General features: G+C 49.1%; 2 protein-coding genes across 6 annotated transcripts in view; one reads left to right on the top strand and one right to left on the bottom strand.

Annotated features, from left to right (window-relative positions):
- Nucleotides 1–7,344, top strand: part of fanci (FA complementation group I) — a 23,411-nt gene extending 16,067 nt beyond the window's left edge. For both annotated transcript variants that reach the window (XM_069190684.1, XM_069190683.1), the window contains 11 exons: nt 543–594; nt 952–1,079; nt 1,656–1,724; nt 1,834–1,930; nt 2,728–2,909; nt 3,301–3,357; nt 3,946–4,005; nt 5,212–5,280; nt 5,526–5,621; nt 6,107–6,211; nt 6,486–7,344. In XM_069190684.1, coding sequence (XP_069046785.1) covers nt 543–594; nt 952–1,079; nt 1,656–1,724; nt 1,834–1,930; nt 2,728–2,909; nt 3,301–3,357; nt 3,946–4,005; nt 5,212–5,280; nt 5,526–5,621; nt 6,107–6,211; nt 6,486–6,551 — 981 coding nt within the window. In that variant the 3' untranslated portion in view covers nt 6,552–7,344. The remainder of the gene's footprint in view (nt 1–542; nt 595–951; nt 1,080–1,655; nt 1,725–1,833; nt 1,931–2,727; nt 2,910–3,300; nt 3,358–3,945; nt 4,006–5,211; nt 5,281–5,525; nt 5,622–6,106; nt 6,212–6,485) is intronic.
- On the bottom strand, nt 6,425–24,812 carry polg (polymerase (DNA directed), gamma). 4 transcript variants are annotated; one of them, XM_069190685.1, is made up of 23 exons: nt 24,615–24,812; nt 23,026–23,626; nt 21,406–21,604; nt 20,953–21,120; nt 20,241–20,387; nt 19,262–19,341; nt 18,854–19,036; nt 18,311–18,459; nt 16,875–16,998; nt 16,308–16,529; nt 15,820–15,937; nt 15,379–15,465; nt 14,995–15,105; nt 14,246–14,406; nt 13,292–13,345; nt 12,606–12,723; nt 11,321–11,456; nt 10,757–11,003; nt 10,225–10,347; nt 9,839–10,007; nt 7,882–8,090; nt 7,496–7,656; nt 6,425–7,198 (listed from the first exon to the last, which is right to left on the bottom strand). In XM_069190685.1, exons 2-23 carry the CDS (start codon nt 23,595–23,597, stop codon nt 7,134–7,136), a joined length of 3,603 nt encoding a protein of 1,200 aa, XP_069046786.1. In that variant the 5' UTR covers nt 23,598–23,626; nt 24,615–24,812; the 3' UTR covers nt 6,425–7,133. The 4 variants fall into 4 exon arrangements, with proteins under 4 accessions (XP_069046786.1, XP_069046788.1, XP_069046787.1 ...); XM_069190687.1 differs by having other exon boundaries at nt 14,995–15,102; XM_069190686.1 differs by having other exon boundaries at nt 24,677–24,812.

Below are 24,812 nucleotides of genomic sequence, written 5' to 3'. Positions count from 1 at the left end.
TTAAATCAGCTCCTTCGCGAATGTGATTGAGTAGAAAGAGCAGGTATTTTCCGTTCTAGAGAATGATTTAGCTGTCTGGTTTGTTGAAATTGGTAAGGAGAATTTGTTTAGAGAATGTGTAGTTCCTTATGCCCCAGATCCTAATCTGTTTATAAATACTTGCGCCTTGACTACCGATGTCGCAGGATCTCTCTTCCCAGGTCAGGGTTGTAATTCTCTGGAAAAGCTTCCTTGTTTCCCGGAAGGGAGAACCACTTTCCTTTCTATGGGGGTCCTCTAGTTGAACTTCACTGTATGCCAGTAAACTCGAAGGGGGAGTCCTGGATTTCCCAGATTCGCTCTCCCACATTTCCTTCACGTTTTTGGACACAAGTGCGTGTTTATTGGAAAATACAAGACTCAACATGTTTTGTTAGTAAATTCAATATTCACACTGAATCCTTGTCAAAATATCAAAATACACAAAAAACACAGCACTGCTTGTATGGGAAATGTGCTGCACTGTGTCTGTAATCTCATTTTTGTTTTTCTTTCCTGTCCAGTTTATTGAGGTGGTTTCCTGGACAGTTAAAATATGCAAGGAGAGCAGCTTAGGTAGGTTATTTGTACAGTAACATTTTTCCTGAATGAAGTTGCCTGTTGGTTCTATCATATATGTTACCCTTTCATAGCAGGTGAGATGGCGGAATGTGCTTTTCCACACCGTCCATCTCCTCAAGCAGAGCCTGAACCTGCCTGAGCAGCAAGAACATCGCGGTCTTCCCCACTGTCGTCACCCGGCCCTTCATTTGTGTAGTTGAACAGTTAATAACCTTAAAATGTTTTTTTTAAAAAAAGAATTAACGTTGTTTAACCAAGCAGCTTTGCCCACACAGGAACAACCTGAAGAATAGAACAGAAACGGGCTGCTGGAGCTCACGTTGCCCTCTTTGCTCTGCTTTCTTTCCCCAGAGGACGTCCAGCTGTGTAAAGGACTGCTGTCCATGCTGTTCAGTCTGTATGTTCTCCACAAGAGCCCAGTGAGCCTGCTGAAGGGGCTGTGTCAGGACATCCACAGCCACCTCGGGGACATCGACCAGGTGGCCTCCTCCTCTGGTCACTAAGAAATGGGGCTGGCGGTTTTTCATGTGTTACTACGAAAACCACTAGATCTCTGCCATCACACTGGATAGCACAGTGGTTAATAGTGTGCCTGACTTGTAATGTGCCCCGTCTTGTTGCCCATCGACTACAGTGATGTACAGAAAAGAAGGCAAATTCTTTGTGCCAGCACACTAGCAGTTTTATTTTTTGTTCTATTAAAGTGCTTCTCTTTGATTCTTTGCTACGCTTCTTAAGTATAATGCAAAATATCTCTAGCTAGTATGTGTCTGAAAGAAATCAAAACTGGTGACTTGCTTGCAGATGTCTGCTGCGATTATTTTATTTAATGGAAATAATACAACAGGAAGAGTATGTAAATACGTTTTGTCATCTTCAATTGCCTGCTTATGTAAGCAGTGATTGTTGTCATGCAGTGCCTATTTCAGCTTTAACAGCAGGTAAAGAAAACAGAAGTAAACTGGTGGATCTAATAATAAATCCCCCGTGAGTTCTTCTAAAGAAATGATTGAACATCTGTGATGATGGTTTTTGTCCTTTCCTCCTTCATTCAGGACATTGAAGTGGAGAAGCAATCTCACTTTGCCATCATCAATGCCAAGACCGCAGCGCCTACTGCCACTGTGGGTATAAATTCCTTTAGTCACCAGCAGGCTCTGCGTCTATGCGTTTGTGAAGAAGATTAAATCTGTGGTATAGAATTAACTGTGCTATCTGGGTTTCTCTGTCCAGCTCATGGTCTTGTCCCAGGTCGGGAGGATCCTGGATGAAGTGGACTGGCTGATCTCCAAAAAGAAGGGTCAGCTCAATTCGGAAAGGCTGCCTACAGGTACTGAAACAGCTCCCGAAGCTCAGCACCCAGTGCTGCTGCCCCAGGTTCTGGTGTTCTGCTGTGCACTAGCTGGCAGGGCAGAAGACCTACACCATTCTCACCCAGACCAGGTAGTTACCGTAGCAGAGAGAGGGATAAGAGGTTTTCCAAGTGTAGTGGTCTGGAGCAGAATGATATCCCAAAACAAACACTTCTTAAGGTTTAGTTATACTGTACATTATTTATGAAGAACATTGAACAAAACTCTTTGAGTAATCTTCTAAGATGACATTGACAGGGCAGCTAATGTGAGCTCCCTGCAGACTGCACGCTGCTGTGTTTGACCACGTATGCCCTGTGCCTTTACCTTGCAATCTCCGACACTAGTCTCCAGACATCGCTGGCCGTCACCACACCTGTTTGCTGTTCTAAACTACTGTAGGAAAATAAAGAAGACGTGATAAAAAATATCGGTTCACACTTCAGGTTGTTTTATAGAGGTTTGAAAAACCAACCTGTTGAATAGAGGTTATGTAATGAGCATCAGTCATAGTTTAAAAGGAAGGATGTAGTTAAATAAAAATTAAATATAAATAAAACAAATCTTACATGAGGACAGCCAAATGCTGCAATGGATCCAGGAGCCTTCTCTTGTTTTGTGATCTTGAGTATACTCTTGAGAGTTCTCACGGGCATCAGTTTCTTTGCCGACTGTTGTTGTGAGTGATGAATGAGGCCCTGCAGCAGGCAGGCAGGGGGAGGCGTGGGGACCAGGCGGCCTGTCTGTGCTTGTAACCTGCTCGCTGTCCCGCTAGGCGAGGCCTCCCAGGGGCCGCAGCAGGACCCGGTGGAGAAGGCCATCACCCTGCAGCTGGGCACCCTGCTGACCGCCCTGCACGAGCTGGTCCAGACTGCCCTGCCGCCTGGGGCCAGCGTGGATACCCTGCTGAGGGAGCTGGCCAGCACCTACACCATCCTCACCGCCTTGTGCAAATACGTGAGCGAGTGCACCCTGCAAACCGCCCGCTAGCCTCCTTATCAGCACCTTTTCAATTACTGCCCATTTTAAATTCCTGCAAGCAGGAATACAGCTTGTGTAGCACCATGTATCTTGTTAATGCAAAGGTTTAAAAAAGCTATGACATGCACCAACAACATCAATTTCTTAGTGTTTAACTGCAGTACATTTATTTTACTTCTCTTTCTCCACATAAAGTTGTAATAATTTTCCAAACTCTTTAAGAGAAAAAAACATTCACCTCAGTCTTGTCTAGACTCGGATTGTTTCATTAAATTAAAATGCTCAATCCACTGCAGTGATTTAAAACTTTCCATTCTCCTCTAAAGGAGAGTTTGAACAGCGCTGATTTCCTCTTGTCTTTGCACAGTACATACAGCTGTGTTCGACCCAGCGTGGCTGCCTCCCAACCAGGTTCGAGAAGCTGGTGAGCGTCTTCATGAAAACTGGACTCTGCATATGCTGTGTTCATGTAGTAAACACAAGCTCTCTTTTTACCTATAATGACCAGTTTCTAACTTCTCCACAGCGTCATATAAACGTTACTGCATAACACACTATAACACAAAACTTTTGTGAATGAAATGACTTAAGTCCTACATATAGAGAGTCTTATATACTGTATATACAGTAGAGTTATACATATAGAGAGAGGTAGTTTTTCAGGTGAAGTGCACAATAATTGTGATGGTACATTAAGTCCAATGTTCAAAAAGAGCTGCCTTTCAAAGGACGTGTCTTCTTCAGAATGTGCCTCTTTTCCATATGATGTTTATCTGTATTTGTATTTCCTTTAAACCTGAATTTGGGTTGTAATAATGAATTTTATGAGGCATACCACACAGTGTGTACTGACTGCATCTGTGGTGCATTTTTGCAGCTTTGTAGTGATCTGTTCTAAGTCTGACTTCTAAACTTAATTTTTTATTTTCTGATTTGTATATAAAAATTGCGTATGTTGATAAAAATCTAGGACTGTAGTCTGTTGCTTAAAGCTCCTTTTCCTTTGGTGCAGGTGAAGCTGTCCGGATCCCACTTGACGCCGCAGTGCTACACTTTCATCACCTACGTGCAGGTAACAGCCAGAATCTCTCCCAGCTGTCAGAGGGGGGCTGGGCTGCTGTACTACAGGCAGGCTTCAGGGCGCTATAACCTACACCGCTGAAGAGCACATCTGGACCTGTCACAGACAGATTTCTTGCTCATCAACTGAATTCCCTCCTCTTTAATTTACAGTACAGTCTCGATTATCCGACATAGCCGATCATGCTATATACGGTATGTGTGCGCATGCATAATAGTTTGCCCAATCCCATGCTGCTTTGTACCTCAGTGCGTCACGTACTACCATTGACGTACAGTAGCTTTGGTTGCTCGTTTGCGCTCGTGATTTATTTTTGTACTGTACAAACAGTGATGGAGTTTTATTTTACTATTGTATTTTCCCTTAATGGGTCTGCACCAGGACCAGACAGATCTGAAAGGATCAGTCACAGCGAGGGGGTGCAGGCTCACTAGCTTACGTAGAACAACAAGAGGAGGCAACAGCTGCTGCTGTCATGTTACTAAGACGCTGGGGAGACCCTGCCTCAAGGAAGAGAAGCACATCTGGGAAACAGATTCCAATCACTCATTTTTTTAAATAGTAACTAACAATAGTTCTATAATTTTAGTATTACAGTAGATCAATAAACCAGATTTCATACTTATACTTCTGTTAATCTGTGATTTGTCTACTCAGTTTCCGCATTATCCGACATTTTCGATTATCCGACAAATATCGGGCCCGTTTAGGTCGGATAATCGGGACTCTACTGTAATTCTTCTTCTGCCCTTACTCTTTAATCGGTGTACTTGTCAGGTTGAAGTCCTGCACTGGAATATAGCAAGTGCAGGGTCTGTGTGCAGTTGAGATACCCGCAGTGTCTTTGTCACTGTTGTGGCAGTGTGACACAGCACTGGCATGCGTTTCTCACCAAGTGCACCTGGACCTTCCTGTGACTTAAACAGGAGAAAAAAGAACCATTGACAAAGAGATCCCATTCGGCAGATATCAACATGTGCAAAGGTCTGCCTCGCATTCTTGATTACTCATTCCTGTATTTAGTATTTATGGGTGGATTTTGTGTAATTTCTTACCCTTTGATGCATGTTGAGCATCTAAGTCCAGGATGTACTGTATGCTGAGTAAACTGCACTGAAAAGTAAGAACTGTGTTTGTATCGATTCCCGAGGTCATTAAGCTGCAGGTCGATTTAATTATTTTTTCTCTGTCTGCCAGAGTGAGGAGCTGAGTGCTGGGGGAGCGGACAGGAAGAAAAAGAAGAAAGAAGAGGCCACTGCTGTCTCGGTACCGTGCAGACTGGGGGGTTTCTGCTGCACCTCTGAGGCTGCAGTTTTTAGCTGCATTCACACAGGATGTTTCAGACCGGAGACCTTCCAGTTTAGTTTTGCCTGTGTTTTTGGTATTGTGTAAAGACCAAAAGGGAACAGTTTATTTTTATTGTTGTTGTCGTCTCTTAAGTTTTGCAGCACCCTAATTAACCAAGCAGTGGTCATGTGCTTGTGACTGACAGGTGGTCCTGTGTGTTTTAGGCCAAAGTGCTGCGGGAGACGAAAGCTATTCCCAACCTGGTCTTCAGTATTGAGCAGTATGAGAAGTTCCTCATTCTTCTCTCCAAGAAATCAAAGGTAATGTTTGCTTTCTCGGTTTTGCCAGAAGTTCATGCTTCAGATTGTGTAGGTTCAGTAGTGCAGAGTGGTGCTAGAATACCACTGTAAATTAATAGGTAATGTGTCATCTCTTGTTTTCTTAATCTTAAGTGATAACGTATAAAGCTGCAGTGGGAGTCTAGGGAGCTCCTGAGTGGCCTGATCAGACCTGAGGCCAGAGGCTGGTTCAGTTTGGGCTGTATTGGAGTATTAGAGGCAGATCTAATCTGGGTATAGATACGTGATCTCTGATTCCTTTGTTGGTGACTATTCCTTTCCTGCACAGGAAAATGAATTATAGTTAGATAAGGAGAAGCCGGGCCTACTTAATTCCGGACCAGAACTGTCCAGCGTGTTTGTTTCTGTGACGAAGTCTTGTGTTTTATTAACTTGGCTACTTTGTCCTGTTTCTGCCAAAATGACTACTAGCAGCCATGTCTGAGCCTGTGTGCTGCCCCCCGCAGGTCAATCTGATGCAGTACATGAAGCTCAGCACCTCCCGTGACTTCCGCATCAACGCGGCCACGCTGGACGCAGCGCTGCAGGAGCAGGAGAGCCCCAGCCAGCAGGTGAGAGAGGGAGCAATTCCTAACTCTTTGCTACCTTTGCAATTTTCTGCATTCTGGGGGAGTGCAGTCTTAAATTCAGCCCCCTCCCATTGTGCCAGCATGAAGTGGGGTGCTATGAATTTGGGTAGTCAAGAAAAAATGTGTACCTCCCATCCATTGAAACAATTTGAGACAAGTTAGCATTTCAGTAATGATCAAGAAGGCTCAGCTGCATAATGCTTAATAAATAGTATTTATTAAACAATATTTACATGAGTGCTGCTTTTATTCTCAGGCTGATGCTCCTGAAGAGCCTCCTGAGAACCAGGAACCCAAGAAGAAGAAGAGGAGGAAGCAGTGAACATGCAATGAGTCTAGGTGATGGACTGGGGGCTCAGCCATGAGCTCTTCCAGCTGCAGAACCGAGAAGTATCTTCAGAACAACTGCAGCTGGGTCCTGCGCAGCAGCAATCATGTCATCTATATTACATAAATGTTAAAGTTATTTACATAAACTCCCTGCTTTCTTACATGTAGTATGTAAATACTGTAGAGAAAAGTCTACACACACTTCTATATCATTTTGGCTCACTGTTATATTGTGTTGCTTGTGTTTGAACATTTATTAGACCATCAGATATTTTGGTCTCCTGCAGTGAAGAGTAGCTGGTCAAGGCCCGAGCTCTTCACCCTTGATCCCCTCAGTTTTACTCAAGGACTTCACAGTGCCTCCCTGCCTGAATACCACATGAGTGTGCATCAGGATCTTAGTGGACTTTGTTCACTAGTGGGCAGTTGTGTAGGACTGCAGGTCTCCTGCACTGGTGTCCTTCCACAGCAGGCTTGGCTATTTCCTGCCCAGTTTCCACTCCCAGGATCTTAGACGCAGAGAAAGGGCTGCAGTTGGACAAGTTCAGGTCCAGAGCAGTCATGATTTCGCTAGTCACTTCCCTTTGGTCAGGGAGCCTTTCGTCATCTCAATAATTTGGTAAATATCCAGGGCCTCACCTACAAAGAAGAGGAAAAAATACAACTATTTTCCAAACAGATCATTTGAGGTCAAATTTTAAGCTACTAATTTTTCAGTGTTGTTTGAATATACTTGTTAGCTTTAATTTCTGTATAAAGACTAAATCAAATATTCTTATACTTTTCCTTTATTGTTCTGGTGTTTTTGTTTCACAGTATTAATTAAAGCTATTTACAAACTATAGCTGCTGCAATTGCCATAGACAAGTAACTGACATTACACTCGAGACGCTGCTTAATTATTGATTCATTATCACACGCACTGCACAGCCTTACCCGGAGTGATGCCATATCGACTCTCCATGCCTGTGGGGTTGGAGGGGGTGGTGCAGTCCATCGTGACCTCCTTACGCAGGCACTTGTCAATGTCCACTGCACTGAAGAACGCCACAGACTGGGGCAAGTCCTGCATCCCCAGTTTATAGGCGAACATGCAGCTATGGGACAAAGCAAGGCTGCAGTCAGGACGCCAGACGGGTGGGCACGTGCCAGCCTCCTTTGCAATTACACGGCCGAGGGAAATGCACAGAGACCCACTGAGGACCCCATGGTGTGCATGCATGCAGTTTCCCCCATACTACTTATGCACCAGCAGTACGATCTGTTTTCCTGCTTGAAAAAGTTACTGTCGACAGGAGGCTCATGCGAATCGGTGTACTGACCGTGTGAGCAGGTTGGTGATTTGCAACGCCAGTGCAGCGCGGTAGCGGTCCTCGCTGCGCACCAGGTAGCGCACCTCGTCGTGAATACTGATGCAGAACCGCCCATCGATGTCGTACTCCTCCAGCAGCCACCTCATCGACACCAGCATCAGGTGCAGATAGTCCACCGCTGAGCTCTGCACCACCCAGTTCACTCGACTGGTGATGAACTGGAACCGCAACACAGTCTCTCCGTATCTCTGTACTAGATGGTATACTGTACTTCGCAAAACCTAAAGCCCTTTTGATTCTTTTATGCTAAAGGAATACAGAAGAACTTAAAAACAACTAAACTAAGAAAGCAGACTAGAAGGAACAAGAAAATGGTAATGCTTATTGGTAATAAGCATGATAACACAACCACATTATGTTTTAAAAGCTAAAGTCATTAGCCTGTAACCATGGCCATTAAACAGACACACTAAAAGGCACTTCTGCCTTCCTTTTGAGAAGGTGTTTCCAGGCCTTCTCCCAGAGAACCCTAATCCAGTGGATCTCCTGCATCACACCACCTGCTACAAAATCAATCACTTCCTAAAGACTGGGGATACTTGAAATTGAATACCTGTCACTTAAGTAAAAAAAAATCTGCAGAAATAAGCTCAATACAGGAAGTTTAATCCTCAAGGGATGAAGCTGTATGTTTCATATTATTTTTAAATGAGGAAATCACCATGGCTTGATTACAATGTAAGTTTTCCAAATCTTTGACGTACTGCTGATTTAATAGTTACCTATACACTCTGCTGGGCCGGGCCTTTCCAGGAACAGAGCTGGAGCCTATGAGCCTGTGAGCTGGAACGTGGAGAAATCTGGCCCTGGCTGACCTAAGAGCTAAGAGCATGCTGAAGCTCCCAGTGGGCAGCACTGCAGTATTCGCAGGTGCAAGCCATTAGGCGTCCCGTAATTAATCTCATCAGTGCTGTCTTCTATTGGCAGCCAATGTCCAGTTGGCAACACGGGAGTCTGTGGGACATTGGGATCTTTGTTTATAATACAAAGTAAACTTATGACTTTAAGCCATATAACTAACCTTGCTCCCACTCTATCAAGTGGAAAGTAACAAAAGCAAGATCTTCCCTGAAGTTGGGAAGGGATAACGAAAAAGTAAATCTCACCCAACTGTTTTAAATCATAATCATTGCCAACTTTTGCTACAGGTGTTTACTGCATATGTAATGCTTGCGCACACACACAAATCCTTTGTTTCACTCGTGCTATACTGGACCTGCTTCAAACCCTCCCAGCAAACAGCTACACATCAATTATCAAAAGACCCCCTGGGCTGCCCCTACTGCAGCTCCTGAGATCTTGCCTTCAACCTCGTCTCCCTGCTTGTATCTCCTAACGTTCCTTTTTCTCAGGGTGGGCTCTCTTTGCTTCTATCTCCGGCACCCAACTTCTTTGGCGTCCAGCCCTGGGTGCCTCCCTCTCTGCCCCTGCTGCTCCTGACGCCATATCTTCAGCCCAGGGTCTGACTGGCACCCTACACCTGTTAATATCTGCCATCTCTTTTGAAAGGAACGTCCACATTCCCATACTGCTGCTGCTCATTCATTCTGTTTCTATTTCTGGATGGGTGGTTTTGGGGTGCACATGTTTCTCTTTGGGGTTTTGAGCCTCCTTGTCCTATGGGCAGGAAGGTACCCCTTAACCAAGAGGGTTAATCCAAAATGTATTTTACTTAAATATGCAACACACATTTGTAAAGTGCTGGATTCTCGGATGTCATTGTTCCTTTGTGACGTGTATTTAGGCACACAGAGATGACTTGTCTTTCAACATCAGGAAGCAGAGGAATGCAAAGCCATGCGTTGTTTTTGGTAGCCAGTTTAGATGTGTTACAACGGGATGCTCGAACCCTTGTCCAACACACGAGACACGCAGTGTCCAGCTTAACCCCCCGCCCCTTCCTCACCTCGTCCTTCACTGCACTGGGCTCCAGGGCCCTGCTGATGCGGCATCCCAGGACCGGTGTGCAGGGCTCGGGCGAGTGGGCGATGCTCTCCAGCTTATTGAACATCTGTGATTCGGTGCCGCCCGCCCAGAGCCGCTGAGCGGCCACCTCCCACCTGCGCCCCGCGGAGCTGCCGAGGGGAACAGCTGGATGAGATCTTCCGATCAATTAACTGTAAACGACTGAACTGGGCAGATGGGCTGTGGCCTCCTCTCAAGTGCTAACAAATATAAGAACGTTTATGGGGAAATAACATTTTTGTTCCATGCACAACATGCACATGCTCTACACAGGGGATCAATGTGGAACAGCTGTACCCGGCCCGGCTCTGCGCTGCACTCTCTCACCTCTGGCTGGCCAGCCGCTGGATCCTGCGAAGCTCCTGCAGGGATATGGTGCCATCCTCATCTCTGTCCACAGTGAGGCCCAGCTTCCTGACCAGCCACTCCCCCTCCTCGGACAGTCTGTACCTGCAGTCCAGAGCACAGACCTCCAGGTAGTGTGTTAGGATGCCCGGGAATGCCCATTCCAGCCGCTGCTGCCATTAACACCCCATGCAGGAGGAGGGGAATCTGGGATCAGCTATGGCCATAACGAGCGACTAAAAGTCCTGAAAGTACTTTTATGTGGGGAATTCAAGAAAAAAACTGAAAACAAATTTAGAAAAAACTAATGATTTGTCTTACAACACAACACCTCTTTAAGAAATACCACAGCTGAAACAATAACAGCCTTTTCCAAGGCTGAGCCCACAAAGCTGGTGCAGGTCAGAGAGTTATCAACTGTTATCCTCCTGTAGTCTGCCCGGAGTGGCATTAGCGAGCTGGCACGGCCCCTCTTTACAGCGAAAATCGCCACCGAATAGGAGAAACAGCGCACCTGCGGACTCCCTTGGTGACGGCGTACATCTGCCGGGCCTTGGCAGCAGCGTCCGCCTGACTGAGCCGGTGGTTGAACTGCATGAGCAGGCGCTCGGCGAAGGGCTGCCCTGCGCCATAGATGCGGCCGTAACTGATGACCTTGGCGTGCTCTCGGCTGATGCCCACAGCTGCTGCAGTGCGGCTGTGCAAGTCGGTACCCTGGCTCTTCTTGCCTTGTAGAGTCATCCATCCAAACGCCGTGCACCCTGCCAGAACAATATCCATGCAGAGCTCACGGCTGTCAGCAGTGGCCTGTGATCTGCAGGCCTGCTGCTGCCCGCTTACGCACAACCTGAGCAACTCTGAGCGATTCTACAGCCCCTGGCGTATAGCCCACGGCTCACAGTGGAAACGTCGGAGCTCACTTCAAGACGGAGTGCAACATTCAGGTCCGTATGACATGGTGGAAATCACTCAGAGCACGTGGGAAACTCAGGAAATGCACTCTGTTTCAGCAACGGGGCGCGTGCTTGTTTCAGGTGAAGTGACATGAACACAAACACGAGCTGTGAGCACCTCTTACCATGCATCCCGGCGAAGTGCGCCTCCCCCAGGATGGCGGCAATCCAGAGCTCCTGGGAGTCCACGTCCGCCCCCACCAGGTGGTACCCTGGGGGCACCTGCACCATAGCCTTCAGCTCGCTGCCCACCCGGTCACGCTGCCGAGCACACCAAGAGCACAGGGCTGGGGTCAGAGCTGTTGCGGTCGGGGCCACGCCGCTGCCACAGCTCATGTACTTGAGGCACCGTCACGAATCACAGCCTCAGCACCGTCACACCGTCACAAATCACAGCCTCAGCACCGTCACAAATCACAGTTTCAGCACTGTCAGAAATCACAGCCTCAGTACCGTCACAAATCACAGCCTCAGTACCGTCACAAATCACAGCCTCAGCACCCTCACAAATCACAGCCTCAGCACCCTCACACTGTCACAAATCACAGCCTCAGCACCCTCACACTGTCACAAATCATAGCCTCAGCACCCTCACACTGTCACAAATCACAGCCTCAGCACCCTCACACTGTCACAAATCACAGCCTCAGCACCCTCACACTGTCACAAATCACAGCCTTAGCACCCTCACACTGTCACAAATCACAGCCTTAGCACCCTCACACTGTCACAAATCACAGTCTCAGCTCTGACCCCTTTCCCTTATCACAGCCTCAGCACTGTCACAAATCACAATCTCAGCTCTGACCCCCGTCCCAAATCACAGCCTCAGCACGGTTACAAATCACAGCCTCAGCACCCTCACACTGTCACAAATCACAGCCTCAGCTCTGACACCCGTCCCAAATCACACCCTCACACCATCACAAATCACAGTCTCAGCTCTGACCCCTGTCCCAAATCACAGCCTCAGCACCGTCACAAATCACAGTCTCAGCTCTGACCCTCGTCACAAATCAGTCTCAGCTCTGACCCCTGTCCCAAATCACAGCCTCAGCACCGTCACAAATCACAGTCTCAGCTCTGACCCCTGTCCCAAATCACAGCCTCAGCACCATCACACTGTCACAAATCAAATCCTGAGCTCTGACCCCCATCCTAACATCAGCCAAGGCCAAGCCAAAGTACAAAACAAATCGCTCTTATCTTGTGGAAATGTACCCGAGTACAGAGACGGGTTCCATGAAGACAAGGCTCTGAGCTCTACCAGCACTTTCGGCAGCACTCACAGATGCTCCCACAAACCAACGGATTTCGGCTGCCGAGCTCTGCAGAAAACTCCTCCAGTAAAGCTGCGATGCCGGGTTCGAGCTGGCGCGAGGCCGGAGTGGGGACAGCACACACCCTTACCCTGGCGTTGCTGGCAGTCAGCCAGGTGGGCTCCACGGCTCTCCGTGTCACTGTGCCAGCAGTGACGACCTGGGGCAAGATCGCGCCGTACTGACCCTCCTCGTCAAAATCGGCATGCCTGGGGGGAGACACAGGGGCGACTTTTACCAGCAGTGTCTCGACTCTTGAATTATTCAGCTGAAAGAGACGCCTGTCCAGGACACTGCGCTGCCAGCTGAAGTGTCACCTCCGGACAAGGAGCGGCTCTTGGAACTGATTCCCAAAGACACAGACAGGGTCGAAACCACTGACTCAAACCTTCACCTGACCACACCAGACCCAGGCAATTAATGATCTACACATCAAAATGCACTTGAATTAACTGTACAACTAAATTACCAATAATGATTACAATAGAGTATATGCGTATTCTCCATCAATACCCTGGAATTAGAGGATTTCTTAAAGATTACTCCAGTGAATATTTTTTTTCTATGCTGCTGGTGGATCTAATTACTCATATAGGGACCGGACACATGATACCTACAGTATAAGAAGCAGGTTGCTAGTACCAAATCAGTCCCAGAAAACAAGGGAATTAGTTTCACTTATATGGAGGGTCTCTTTAGGGACATTTAGGGAACACAATGTGGTTTCAGACTAATGAGACTAGGGAGCCTGGTCAGGCACAAGGCTACAGGACCCACCTGGTAACAGTGCGAGGCAGCTCCCCTTTCCTCAGCCACACCACCATCTGAGAGCTGGCAGGACAGATGCAAAACACTGGTTACTAGCGACAGGCTCTCCCGCCCTACTTTACTACAGTAACACACACACCTGTACAGCTCAGTTCAGGTCTCCTACAGCGACACCTGTCTGATCAAAATTAAATACAGTCGCATTTTCATTGCTCCACTGTCACCATTCAGGTTTCACTGAAGCATCATTAAAAAGCATAACTTCTTTGTGTGTCAACAAAGCCTTTTTCTGCTGACTAAAAGCCTAAAAATAAGTGATTCGTCAAAAGTTGCTGAAAGACAGATGGATTGACCTCGGGCCACGATCTCTGAGTGCAAACCAGTCTGGACTGTGTGTGGGCAGAAGCTCTGACACAGACAGCGCTGGAACACGCGCAGCATCATGCTGCAGGTCCCCATTCTCAGGACACAGTGCATTCGTGCTTCTGTCTTCAATTCGATTTGTGTTGCCTAGGCATGCCTAGAGATGAAACCACAACGGCCACACAGCAAGACGAGCTCTGCCTCTGCCTCCGCCTCCGTGGAGACAGTGACCAGGGTGCAGTGAGCTGCTCCACTCCACACCGTCATTCCCAGTCACTCACAGGAAGTGCATCTGGGCTGAAAAGGAACTGTTGCATGTTTCTTAACACTTATTCAGTAACAGAAACGGACCGTCTCAGTCCCCATACATTTACAAGCAGGCCTAGTCGAACCCCACAGGTGTGAGCAACAAAAAGGCCTCGCCTGCCGACTTTCTGACTGCTTTCAGCTGCACTTGAATACGTCTCCTGTGAGCAAACTGCCCATATTACTCATCAGTCCCTCTGTACTGACAACCAGTCAACTTTTGTCAAAGGGGTCTTCACGAGGAGCCAGAGCACTGAAGACACGGGATCAGTGACAGTCCCCCTCAGCAGCTACCTGACTCTCTTCTGCGCATTCCTCCAGAAGGAGATCATCTTATTGATCTCCAGGGCGCGCGTGGCGTCGGTCCCTCCCGGCCCCGCCTGCAGGGTGCCGTCCTCCATCTTGGACAGGAAGTCTTTGGCGAACGGGCTGCCCACATTGTTCTCGTTTCCATCCTGACGCCAAAAACAAGAGCAGGCCTTCCAGCTCCACCGTCAGACTTCGAGGACAGTTAGAAGACCACAGCAGCGCTGAGAGGTGCACAGTAAGAGCAGCTCTGTGTTGTAGGAAGCTTGGCTGCCAAGCCGCCTCGTGTTCTCACATTTGATTTCCAGGGTGTGATTACTCCCGACCTCCTGTCATTCCTGCACATTACTGTGGCTGCCAGGTCAGTGGAAACTGCAGTAAAAACAGCAGAACCCTTTTTCATTCTGAAATTCTAATACTTTAATTACCACCTCATTAAAAGGCACATGGGACAGAGTGTCCATCCAGTCTGGACCACACCTGGAAGACTCACGCGCTCTGCGCAGGGACATCAAAGAGCTGCCCTGGACCTGGTCAGCAGTTTATTTTGATACACAGCTCTTCAAACAGGGACTGTGGCACTCCACAACATAGTCAATATGTAGTATTATATTCTGGTACAACCACCAGCACGTCTTTCTCATACTTGACTGCAGGCTAATGAGAGGGTCCTGACAGTATCACACTGCAGCAGTTTCTTACCCAGGGAAACACCCCGTCTGGGCGTACACACAAACCTTGTGAGGAAGCTTGAAAAACCAGCAACCAGGGACGTTGACATCATTGTGGGGCCCGTTACCATGGTGAAAGGAAGGCTGGCTCTTGCTGGAGAAAGGGTCCGTCAGCTCCTTGGAAACACAACGACCACTGCTCAACACACAGCTAGCCCTCCAAGGTAACAGTCTCACAGTCTGGCTTTCAGTTGAGGCAGGAGCACATTTTAATGTGGCTGGACATTCTTGTGAATGTAAATATTGTCAGCGGTGTTAACAAGTATAATATACTGCACAGGCTGAATTTTAAACGTACTGATATTAACAATCACTCGCAGCACACATCTTGTGCTGTGCAACATGCCCTGTGCTAAAACGCTCACTCCACGGCCCGTGTGTTTCCTGTACCTCTGCCTTCCCGCAGTTTCTGCTCTTCGCTCTGGGTCGCTTCTCAGCCCCATTCTCCTCGCTCTCCAGCCGGCTCAGCTCCTCTACCTAGTGGCGACAGCATGAAAAGCACCTGTGCAGTCCTGCCCTCACTTCACCTCCCACCTCCAGACTTACTGAACGTATCCGACCTCATTCACTGACCTTCACACATCTACTGTACAAGCCTCAAGCCCTAAACAGCCCCATGCTAGTTTGGTGTTGGCATGTTTGGCTGAAATAGGAAAGATGCAAACAAGAAAATACTGGCAAACAAAAATTCCCACGACAACAAGCCCTCTGAACGCGGGCACTACACTTCAGCTGAAATCCAGAAACTACTCTTCCTCCAATAAAAGACAAGACAGCTGGGAAGAACAAGCCCAGAATGCCCTCTGGCCTGCACAGGGGCAGTGATCTTACGGTCTGCCACAGGCTGCTGTCCGTCAACATGTAGCTGTCCGACAGCGGGGCGTCCAGGCGGGGGGGCTGCTCCTTGCCCCTGCGCTCGCAGTGCTCCCGGTACTCCCTCTCGATGGCCCTGGAACAGCGAGACCGCGTCACCACCCTCCTGCGGGCCCCAGCCTCTGCCCCTTCTGAGCACGTACATGACTAACATTACTGCTGAACACTGTCGACGTTACGAGCATGCGGGCAGACTGGTCGGAAACGACAGGAGGCCAGACCGAGGGGCAGCGGAGGGCAAGGCCACCCGTATCCTGCCCCCCTGTCTCCCCGCCCCCCGTCTCCCCGCCCCCCGTCTCCCCGTCTCCCTGCCTCCCCGCCCCCCGTCTCCCCTGCCTCCCTGTCTCCCCGCCCCCCATCTCCCCTGCCTCCCTGCCTCCCCGTCTCTCTGCCCCCCATCTCCCTGCCCCCCCGCCTCCCCGTCTCCCCGCCCTCCCCCGTCTCACCCGTACGGGCACACAGCCCCGTCTGTGTCCTCCACCTGCTCCAGGTTGTCCTGCCGTCCCGGGACGAGGTAGCCCCAGCCGTGCTTCTCTGAATAGTGCAGCGGGAAGCCGTCCCAAGTCAGGCCCATCAGCTTTGGGGTGATTCTCATCTGAAGGCTGAGCAGGCTGGGCCCCGGCGACCAGTCCGCGTCCGACAGCCTCAAGCACAGCTTGCGGTACCACCTGAGCAGAGCAACACAGAGCGACGCAGGCCGCTGAGGGGCTGCAGGCAGCACAGCGCCACACTCCTCCCCTGAATGTGCCAGCAGGTCTGCCGTGAGATTCAGCCAGTGCGGCGCCCCTGCTCCCCGATCCCTGCTCCCTGCTCACCCAGTCTACAAACCAGTTTAACTCTTAAAGAAAGATGTAAAACCTTTCAGTTAATTCCTAAATTCAACAGTTTGATGGCAGACTGATGCGCAAGACGCTGGGGCATACACGTGCCGCAGAACGGGCACGTTCAAGCTTTCAAAACGTGTTTTTAACCGGGACACACTGCCAAGAGGAGCCGGTGCGAACAGCACTCACTCTGGGTGCCCGGGCAGGTGCTGCCTCCTCTTGGGCAGGAGGCTCACCGTCTCCTTCAGCCGCTCCAATGCAACGCGGCCAGCAGAGGGCGCTGCCTCCTCCTCCTCCGTCGGGGGGCCTGGATCTGAAAGAACAGCCACTGGTGATCATCCACAGGCCCCCTGCTTGCACCTGGGCACAGGAGTCAACGTGAACAACAACAACAACTCCTCTCACTGCACACGGGAACAGTAACCTGCGCTTTGAGAGCTTCCTGATAAGACCGTGCCTGTCAATGTCTGTTAAGAGCTCATTCATCATGTGGCAGCTTGCGAGTCCACTTGAGGCACTCACTGGGAATATGAGACACAGCGGTAAAACTAAAGCCAATACTTTTTCTTTGAAGTACAGCACCATTTTGAAATTTCAATGATTTAAAGCAAATGATTTCACTGAGTAGAGATAGAAAATGACTTAATCTTGTATTCCACTTGATTAATACTGAAGCTACATAAACATCTGCTACATGATATCCAGTCAACTATTTTTACTTACTTGAGATGCATATTAATTTGTGCACTGCTAACTTTTGAATTACTCATATTTTATAGCTGTGATTTTGCTTTGATATATAGGCCTGTGTGGTTTAAGATTTGTCATCACAATGTCCTGTGGGAAGACTAAAACTAATGGATTTATCAGACTTTGTAGAGAGGAGCAGCTTTAATCTACTTGTTTGGACTTTATTTCTCTTTGTTCATCAATCTCGGTCTTAATCCCTGTCTCCGTCTATTTAGTTTTACAATAATAAATGCTCTGTTAATTTTCCAGTTGCAATGGGGCTTTGCTGGATAGCCGGTCATAGAAGTATCAGCTCTAGACATTCCCAGCACAATTCTCAGCAAAATAAAAACAGCCGTTTAAACAATGCTTGTAGAACAGCAGTCAGGAATGGCCTATGTGGGGAGCTCTTTTATACATGCATGATATAAATTCAGTGGCTTCTAGCTAGTTATTTTCTCTTAATCTGACTTTTTGACTAGCACTAAATATCAGCATTGAGAGTATCTTCCTAAGGCAAGCAGGGTAATTAAGCAGTGTTCTCACAAATACCAAGTCAGAGGCACCTGAGGCGTTTCTGGTCAGTACGCGGTGCAGTAATGTTCATTACTCATCCTGTAACACACTGCTCGACAGCAGCAGTAGTGAGAGGATGAGAAGAGGCTGTGAGGCTGTCGGAGCTGATCTGAAATGGTACAGAGTCCAAATGCAGGAGCACGGACGCCACCGTTCTGAGGCAGAGCGCAGGGACATGATGAGACCCTAATTAAAACGTCGTTTGCATTAGAATAGCTTTGCCGACACCAGCTGCAATTAAAACCCTTAAAACATCCCATCATCCTAATTCCACACCCAGGGCCCACCAGTCTCCTGGGACTGAACAGGCCGGCTCCCACCTTCCTCGCAGTCTCCTGGGGGGCTGGCCGGCACGGCGGTCACATCCGCGTCCGCCGGAGTGCACTTCTTCTTCCTGGCAGCCGCCTTCTTCTGCTTGAACTCCTGGACGTCCCACTCCAGGTCCCAGAGCCAGGGGTCCTGCTTGTACCTGCGAGGCACCGAGACGCAGGTGGGCTCTACGCTCTGAGCGCCAGCACAGCCAGACTGCACACACCCTGCTCCACACCACAGAGCCCTTACTGAACGACAGCTTACCGACACACTGCTTCTCATGGAAAGTCTACAGACTGTAGCCTGAGGTTATAAAAACACACTTTTATCCCCCCTCCCCTCTGCATTTTACACGTCTGCCTTCCTTTCAAGTGTCCTTCCCTGCTCCTTCATGATGGTTCACCACAATATTGTAGTTACGAGCGACTGCTAAACTACATCGAGATCACAGACAAACACACTGACAGCAATGCTGTTCGGGTTACAATGCAGAGATGCCCAGAGCAGCTGAGCCTGGCTGTGTTCCGTATGGTGTGTGTGAGGGGACTCACCTCTCTCCCTCCAGCAGCTGGCAGGCGTCGTTGGCCAGGTTCATCAGCGACTTCTTCATTTCCCTCTGCAGCTCCTCGAAAGTGCTCTGCGACTCCTCGAGGTAGCGGCCCCAGCTCTGATTGACGGGCAGGTAGCACACACCCATCTCCAGCATCCCTGCAAACGTCACAGGGTGAGGGCACCTGCCCCCAGGAGAGGCAACAGTCACAATGCAGCTCTTTGCCGCTACGCTGTCTGGTGACGGCGCAAGCGGAGAACTGTAACAGGGTCACTTGAAGAGCTTTTTACTTCACAGCCAAATTTCCTGCCCATCTGCTGAGCGCATCTGCAGCTTGGGAAGACAGGATCAGGGGAGCACAGCTGCAGACAGAGGTGGGGAGGGGCTGGTCAGGCGGCTGGTCTCTCACCTCTCCATGAACAGGGGCAGCTGCTCCCTGAACACCCGGTGCGTGGCCTGGACGTCCTGAGCGCAGTACTGCATCAGCTCCTGCCGGACACAGACAGATCCGTTCCTCCGCTCACTGCGGTTTCCATTTCCAACTCCTATCACTGATTTATCATGCCTTCATCGTACTTTACTACACCAGAATACTTGGATTTCTTACAGCACAGCACACAAGGGCTGACTTGGTTTAGATAAGCAGCAGCAGCAGTATCATTCGGTACCTCAGCAAAGCACAGTGAAAGGTTAACCCATATAAACACAGTGGCAGTGAGGCATGTTAATTGAAAAGCACAGTTCACCTTCAACAGACCAGAACATTTCCCAGATATAAGAACAGCTCAGCTGGACACAGAGATTAGCTGTATAAATGTTAGCAGCTGAAGCAATCATGACAGGGACTCCAGGTGAGTCTTAAATAAAGGAACAATTCTGATAAGGAAAGTTGAAGGAGAAGAGTGGAAGTAGGGTCAAATAAGAAATCTGTCTCCCAGGTTCTTGCCATGGCTGTGCAGAGGGAGACAGCAGCATAGTACTGACGCCAGCATTACCACTCTGTAGTCTATTTTCAACAGTTCTCATAAGCACAGTCTCAGGATGGGAGTGGCTGGTGAAGGATGCATTTAGGGTGCATTCTTTTCTCTGAAACAGCATTTATAACTCAGTTGAAACAGCGTTTATAACTCATAGCTCGCAGCAGACATGGTCCACTGAAGTTACAGCTGGCAGTGTGAGCTAGTGGTTGGGGCTCTGGGCTCCGAACTGGATTAATGACACTACACATAATAAATAATATTAATTTAAATTAGCAATGAGCACAGGGCCTTACACCGGTCACCCGACAAGCAGCAGCAGTGTTGGTCAAGTGCAAGGCGGGGGCTCAGAGGACGAGCTGCGTCCGCGCTCTGGGGACGGCACGGCACTGCTGTCCGGCATTTCCTGACCTGGAAGTTGTCCCGGACGTCCCTCATGCTGCCCTTGATGAAGAGCTCACGGGCCTCCTTCTCCAGGGGGTCACCGCCCACGTACAGAGCGTGGACATCCGCCAGGTTATTGATGCTGCTGATGTCCACCCAGTCCCACCCGCCGATCTTCAAGTCAAGCACACACACAGGAGACCGATCAGCCCACACAGTCACCCTTTCACAAGCCCTGCGTGCTGCAGAACTAGGCAGAGGAAACCGATGGAGCTGCTTTTTAGCAGACTTGATGAGAGATCTTGTTAATTCACACACATCTTGGAAGCCCTGGAACAGATCTGAGGTTGGGAAAATGGAACTGACAGTGTTAGTTACGCACATATTCATACACAACACAGAGTCGCGTTTATAAGATATATGCATGGACAACCAGCTGAGTTGGAATGGACAAGCCTCAATATTTCAATGAAGCCACTTCAAAAGTCAAAATGAACCCAGCATTCTAAAATCACATGAGAGAATTGATACATTAGCAATGATATTTAACATTCAAGAGAGCAATGCTCAACAATAGAGAGCATTCTAAGATATTTAAAATGTTACATTGACAAACGCATCCACCTCTAGTATCACTGCACTTCATACTTCAACACTTCATACCAAGACAGTGGAAATCACACTTTTGCAATGGACTGGGGGCCGAGTGCCAAGCTAGAGTATGACCACGCAGACTGACCGCTGGGCCCTCCCTGCGCCTGCCTGCCCTCTTCATGTGCTGCTTGACCTCCTGCAGGCCCTGCCGCTTGCCGTGCCTGCTGGCCATCCACAGGGTGCGCTGGAAGCCCGTCAGGCCGGAGATCGCCATGTGCATGCTCATCGTGTCCAGGAAGCGCATCCTGGAGCCCTGCGCGCCCACAGAGCAGGCCGGGAGAAAAAACAAGCTCAGCTCATCGGTGGAGACCCAGCCACAGCACCTCAGACACTAATAAGAATGTCCCTGAGAGAAACGGAACTAAAGAAAACGGAAGTTTTTTGGATATGCGCTTTACAAAATTTGTTTCCAAAACAATGAGCCTTGAATTTCATTAGCGTTTATTTTGAAGTATAAACAATGAGGTACACAGGGAAGTTTAAATGTAGTAATTTAAATGTCTGAAATCACAGGAAGAAGTGGCCCGACTCCCTGCACCTTGATCAGGTACTGCTCCTTGATGTGCGCCCGGTCGAAGCTGACGTTGTGCCCCACCACCAGCCTCTCCCTCCACTGTTGCCCTGCGGGGGGGCGGCTGGAGTTGGCAGCAGTTTCCAGGGGGATGAGGTCTGCTAGGGTCAGCTGGCTGGACCAGGTGTACCGCTCCTCAATCAGCCTCTTACTGCACCAGGAATACCTGCGAGAGAGAGACAGCTGATCCCTGAAATCTGATCACATTTACACCCTACACACACTGATGGACAAACATGTCCATCAAAAACACAAAGGAGACGTTTTTGCCTGCTTTGTCGATTTCAAAAAAGCATTTGACTTGATTTGGCATGAAAGATTGTTTTATAAACTACTCCAAAGTGGCATGGGGGCAAAGCGTACGCCATAATTAAATCAATGTACTCAGAGAGCAAATGTGCAGTGAAAATTGGAAACAAAAGGACCAAGTTCTTCACTCAAGGCCGTGGGGTGAGACAGGGCTGCAGCCCGAGCCCAACACTTATCAATATCTATATCAACGAAGTAGCAGAAATGTTGGAGCAGTCTGCAGCTCCTGGTCTCACACTACACGACACAGAAATCAAGTTCCTGCTCTAACAGGAACAGGGGCTGCAGCAGAACCTGGCACTGCTAGAGCAGTATTGTCAGACCTGTGCACTGATAGTCAATCTGGACAAAACCAGAATGATGGTTTTCCAGAAGAAAGCCAGACCTCAGGGAAACAGGTATAAATTCATACTCAACAATTACACATTGGAGCACTCATCCAGCTACACATATCTCGCTCTCACCATCAGCTCATCTGGGAGTTTTGACCTGGCAGTGAAGGCACTGAGGGAGAAGGCACTCAGGGCATTCTACGCAATAAGAAGGAGGCTCTTCAACATCAACCCACCATCAAGAATCTGGCTCCAAATATTTGAAAGTGTAATCCAACCCATTGCCCTCTATGGCAGTGAAGTGTGGGGTCCCCTTACAGACCAGGATTACACTCAATGGGACAAACACCCCACAGAAAGATCTGTAGAAACATCCTCCGTGTGCAGAGAAAAACACCTAACAATGGTGCAGGGCCAAACTAGGCCAGTACCCACTATTGATAAACAGAAAAGAGTAATAAAGTATTGGCTACACCTAAAAAACAGCTACCAAAATTCCTACCACCACAAAGCCCTGCTGAGCCAAGAGCTGAGCCCAACAAAGAGCCTTCTGAGCCAGCTGGTCCTGCGGGTCACTGGCCCAGGCCACACCGACACCAGCCAGCCTCCGGACAGCACTGCTAGAGCACCACAAATCAGTCTCAACCACATCACATGAGGAATATCTCACACACACACACACAAACACAACATAAACTAGAATGCTACAGAACCCCAAACAGACAATACACACTAGCCGAATATTTGACCAAGATAAGAAACAGAAAAAAGAAACAGGAAGAGAGACAGACAGCAGGGTCACTCCCTGAGGCACGGGAGTATATATATATATTTTTTAGAAAGATTCTGAAAAAAAGAAAGCAAACAATAGCATTCGTTTCGTCTCCAAAGCTGTTTTGGGCAAACAGGTTACGAGTCACAAATGTCTCCAGATAGTTCTTCTCACCATGCAGTGGGGGACACAGCGACCGCCAGCGTGGGACAGTGTCCTTCCGCCATGCACACCTCCACATCGAACACCAGCGCCGCCTCCTCCGGGAAATCCAGGCCGGCACTCTCGCCGCCCGGGCCGTAGCGCGTCCAGCCCTCCTGCCAGGCCCAGCGCGCGGGCAGAGGGGGCAGCGCGGCCCAGTGCAGAGAGCTGGCCGCCTCCAGGTAGGGCAGGCTCTGCTTCTTCGCCAGGATGCGGAAGTGCTCGTCGATGTTGCCGCCGTACATGGGGGGCAGCCGCAGCTCCACGTCGGGCAGCGGGGGGGAGTCCAGGCCCCAGAGCTTGTGCTTCTGAAGGTGCCTGATGCTGCGCCCCACGTCCTCCTCCTGGTAACACTCCGGCACCCCCCGGAAGATCTGCTCCTGCAGGTTCCTGGACAGCATCTGGATGTTGAGGGGATTGAAGCGGGTCTGGGCCGAGCACCCTCGGCTGGGGGCGCGGCCAGCTCCAGGGCCTCTGTCCCACCTCCCCGCTGGCCGGAGCGGGCCCCCGGGCACCCGGAGCCGTGGGCTCAGCACACGCGCCATCGCCCGGCAGGATCGGGGCACCCGCAGAGCTGGGAGAGGAGAGGGACACGGGCCATCAGTGTGGCGGGCCAACGGGACCGGTACCGGAGACAGAACTTGTAAAAGAGGAAGGATGCGCGTGAAGTGTAAGACGCCACAGGACACAGCAGCTGTGATCCTGGTCTTCACTCAGCGTTTCGAAAATACTCTACGCTTATTCTAAAGACACTTTTACAGGTGTGCTGTGAATGGTGCCCAGCAAACATGAACAGGGCAGTTATTTGTCCAAAGGGTGCACATATAGCCCTTTGCTGATTGTTACTCAGAAAGCTACTTGAAACAGTGAGGTTAAAGAAATAAAACACCACAAAGAGCCTAGACCCAACCTGGACTGTCTGAGGGAAGGGTTGTGGGAAATTCTTGCCTGGGGCATCTGAGATACAGGAGATTCCCAATACATGGAAATTCTTCCTAATTGTTCAAATGACTGTGGGGCACTCAACACACGTGAGTTCACATCGCTACATGCGGTCCTAGGACGAGGGGAGTTAAAAAGACAACCAGTGCATTATCGAAGGGTCATAATATTAAACTGGAGATAGCAATGATTTTTCTCATTCCTGTACTGACCAAGATTGTTAAACCTTCTCACCCCCAGTGCAAAAGGAACGAACTGTCGAAGTGTAAAGATTACATCTTGGCAACAGCAAGAGGAAACTTTGGTAACTTTGGAAGAAGCGTATGAAAAGCAAAATATACACCCCCCCGCAGAGTTCCCTAACGAGGCAGAGAGGCTGTGCAGTTTGGTGAGCAGGTGTTAGCGCACAATCCTGCAGATGCTGGACCTGTACCTGTACCACAGCATCTCCATCCTTCGGGACATTATTTCCGCTATTTCTTTTCTCACGCCCGACACAGCATTTACGTTACGAGAGATTGTTTACCGAGCCTTCATTGTTTGCTTCCTGTTTTCTTTTGGCTGTTTTTCTCCCCCCAAATACGATGGATTTATTTTGCAGTACAACCTCCATAACTTACCAGCCACAGTAGTTAACTGCGACACCTCGCGTGCAAGATTGTCTTTCCTCGTTATCACTTACAAATATATCCCTTTTTATCGAAACTCCCAAGTGCAAACAAACGACTCAGGTTCCAACAGATCCCCAGTGCAGCTCTGAACTTTCTGAGAACACATGCAAGCGCCCGACAGCAGCTCAATACTACCCCAGCGCAACT

The sequence above is a fragment of the Lepisosteus oculatus genome, chromosome 5, assembly GCF_040954835.1.
Source record: "Lepisosteus oculatus isolate fLepOcu1 chromosome 5, fLepOcu1.hap2, whole genome shotgun sequence".
Lineage (NCBI taxonomy): Eukaryota > Metazoa > Chordata > Actinopteri > Semionotiformes > Lepisosteidae > Lepisosteus > Lepisosteus oculatus.
Note: the sequence above shows the minus strand (reverse complement) of the source record. Positions and strands in the feature narration are given on the sequence as shown.

Excerpts from the sequence above, each read along its gene's own strand:
- polg (XM_069190685.1), bottom strand. The coding sequence starts at position 23,597 with ATGGCGCGTGTGCTGAGCCCACGGCTCCGGGTGCCCGGGGGCCCGCTC. Across the intron at positions 21,121-21,405 it reads AGGAGCAGTACCTGATCAAG|GGCTCCAGGATGCGCTTCCT; the intron begins GTGCAGGGAGTC and ends GTGGGCGCGCAG. Across the intron at positions 14,407-14,994 it reads TTTTCAAGCTTCCTCACAAG|GATGGAAACGAGAACAATGT; the intron begins GTTTGTGTGTAC and ends TTTTGGCGTCAG.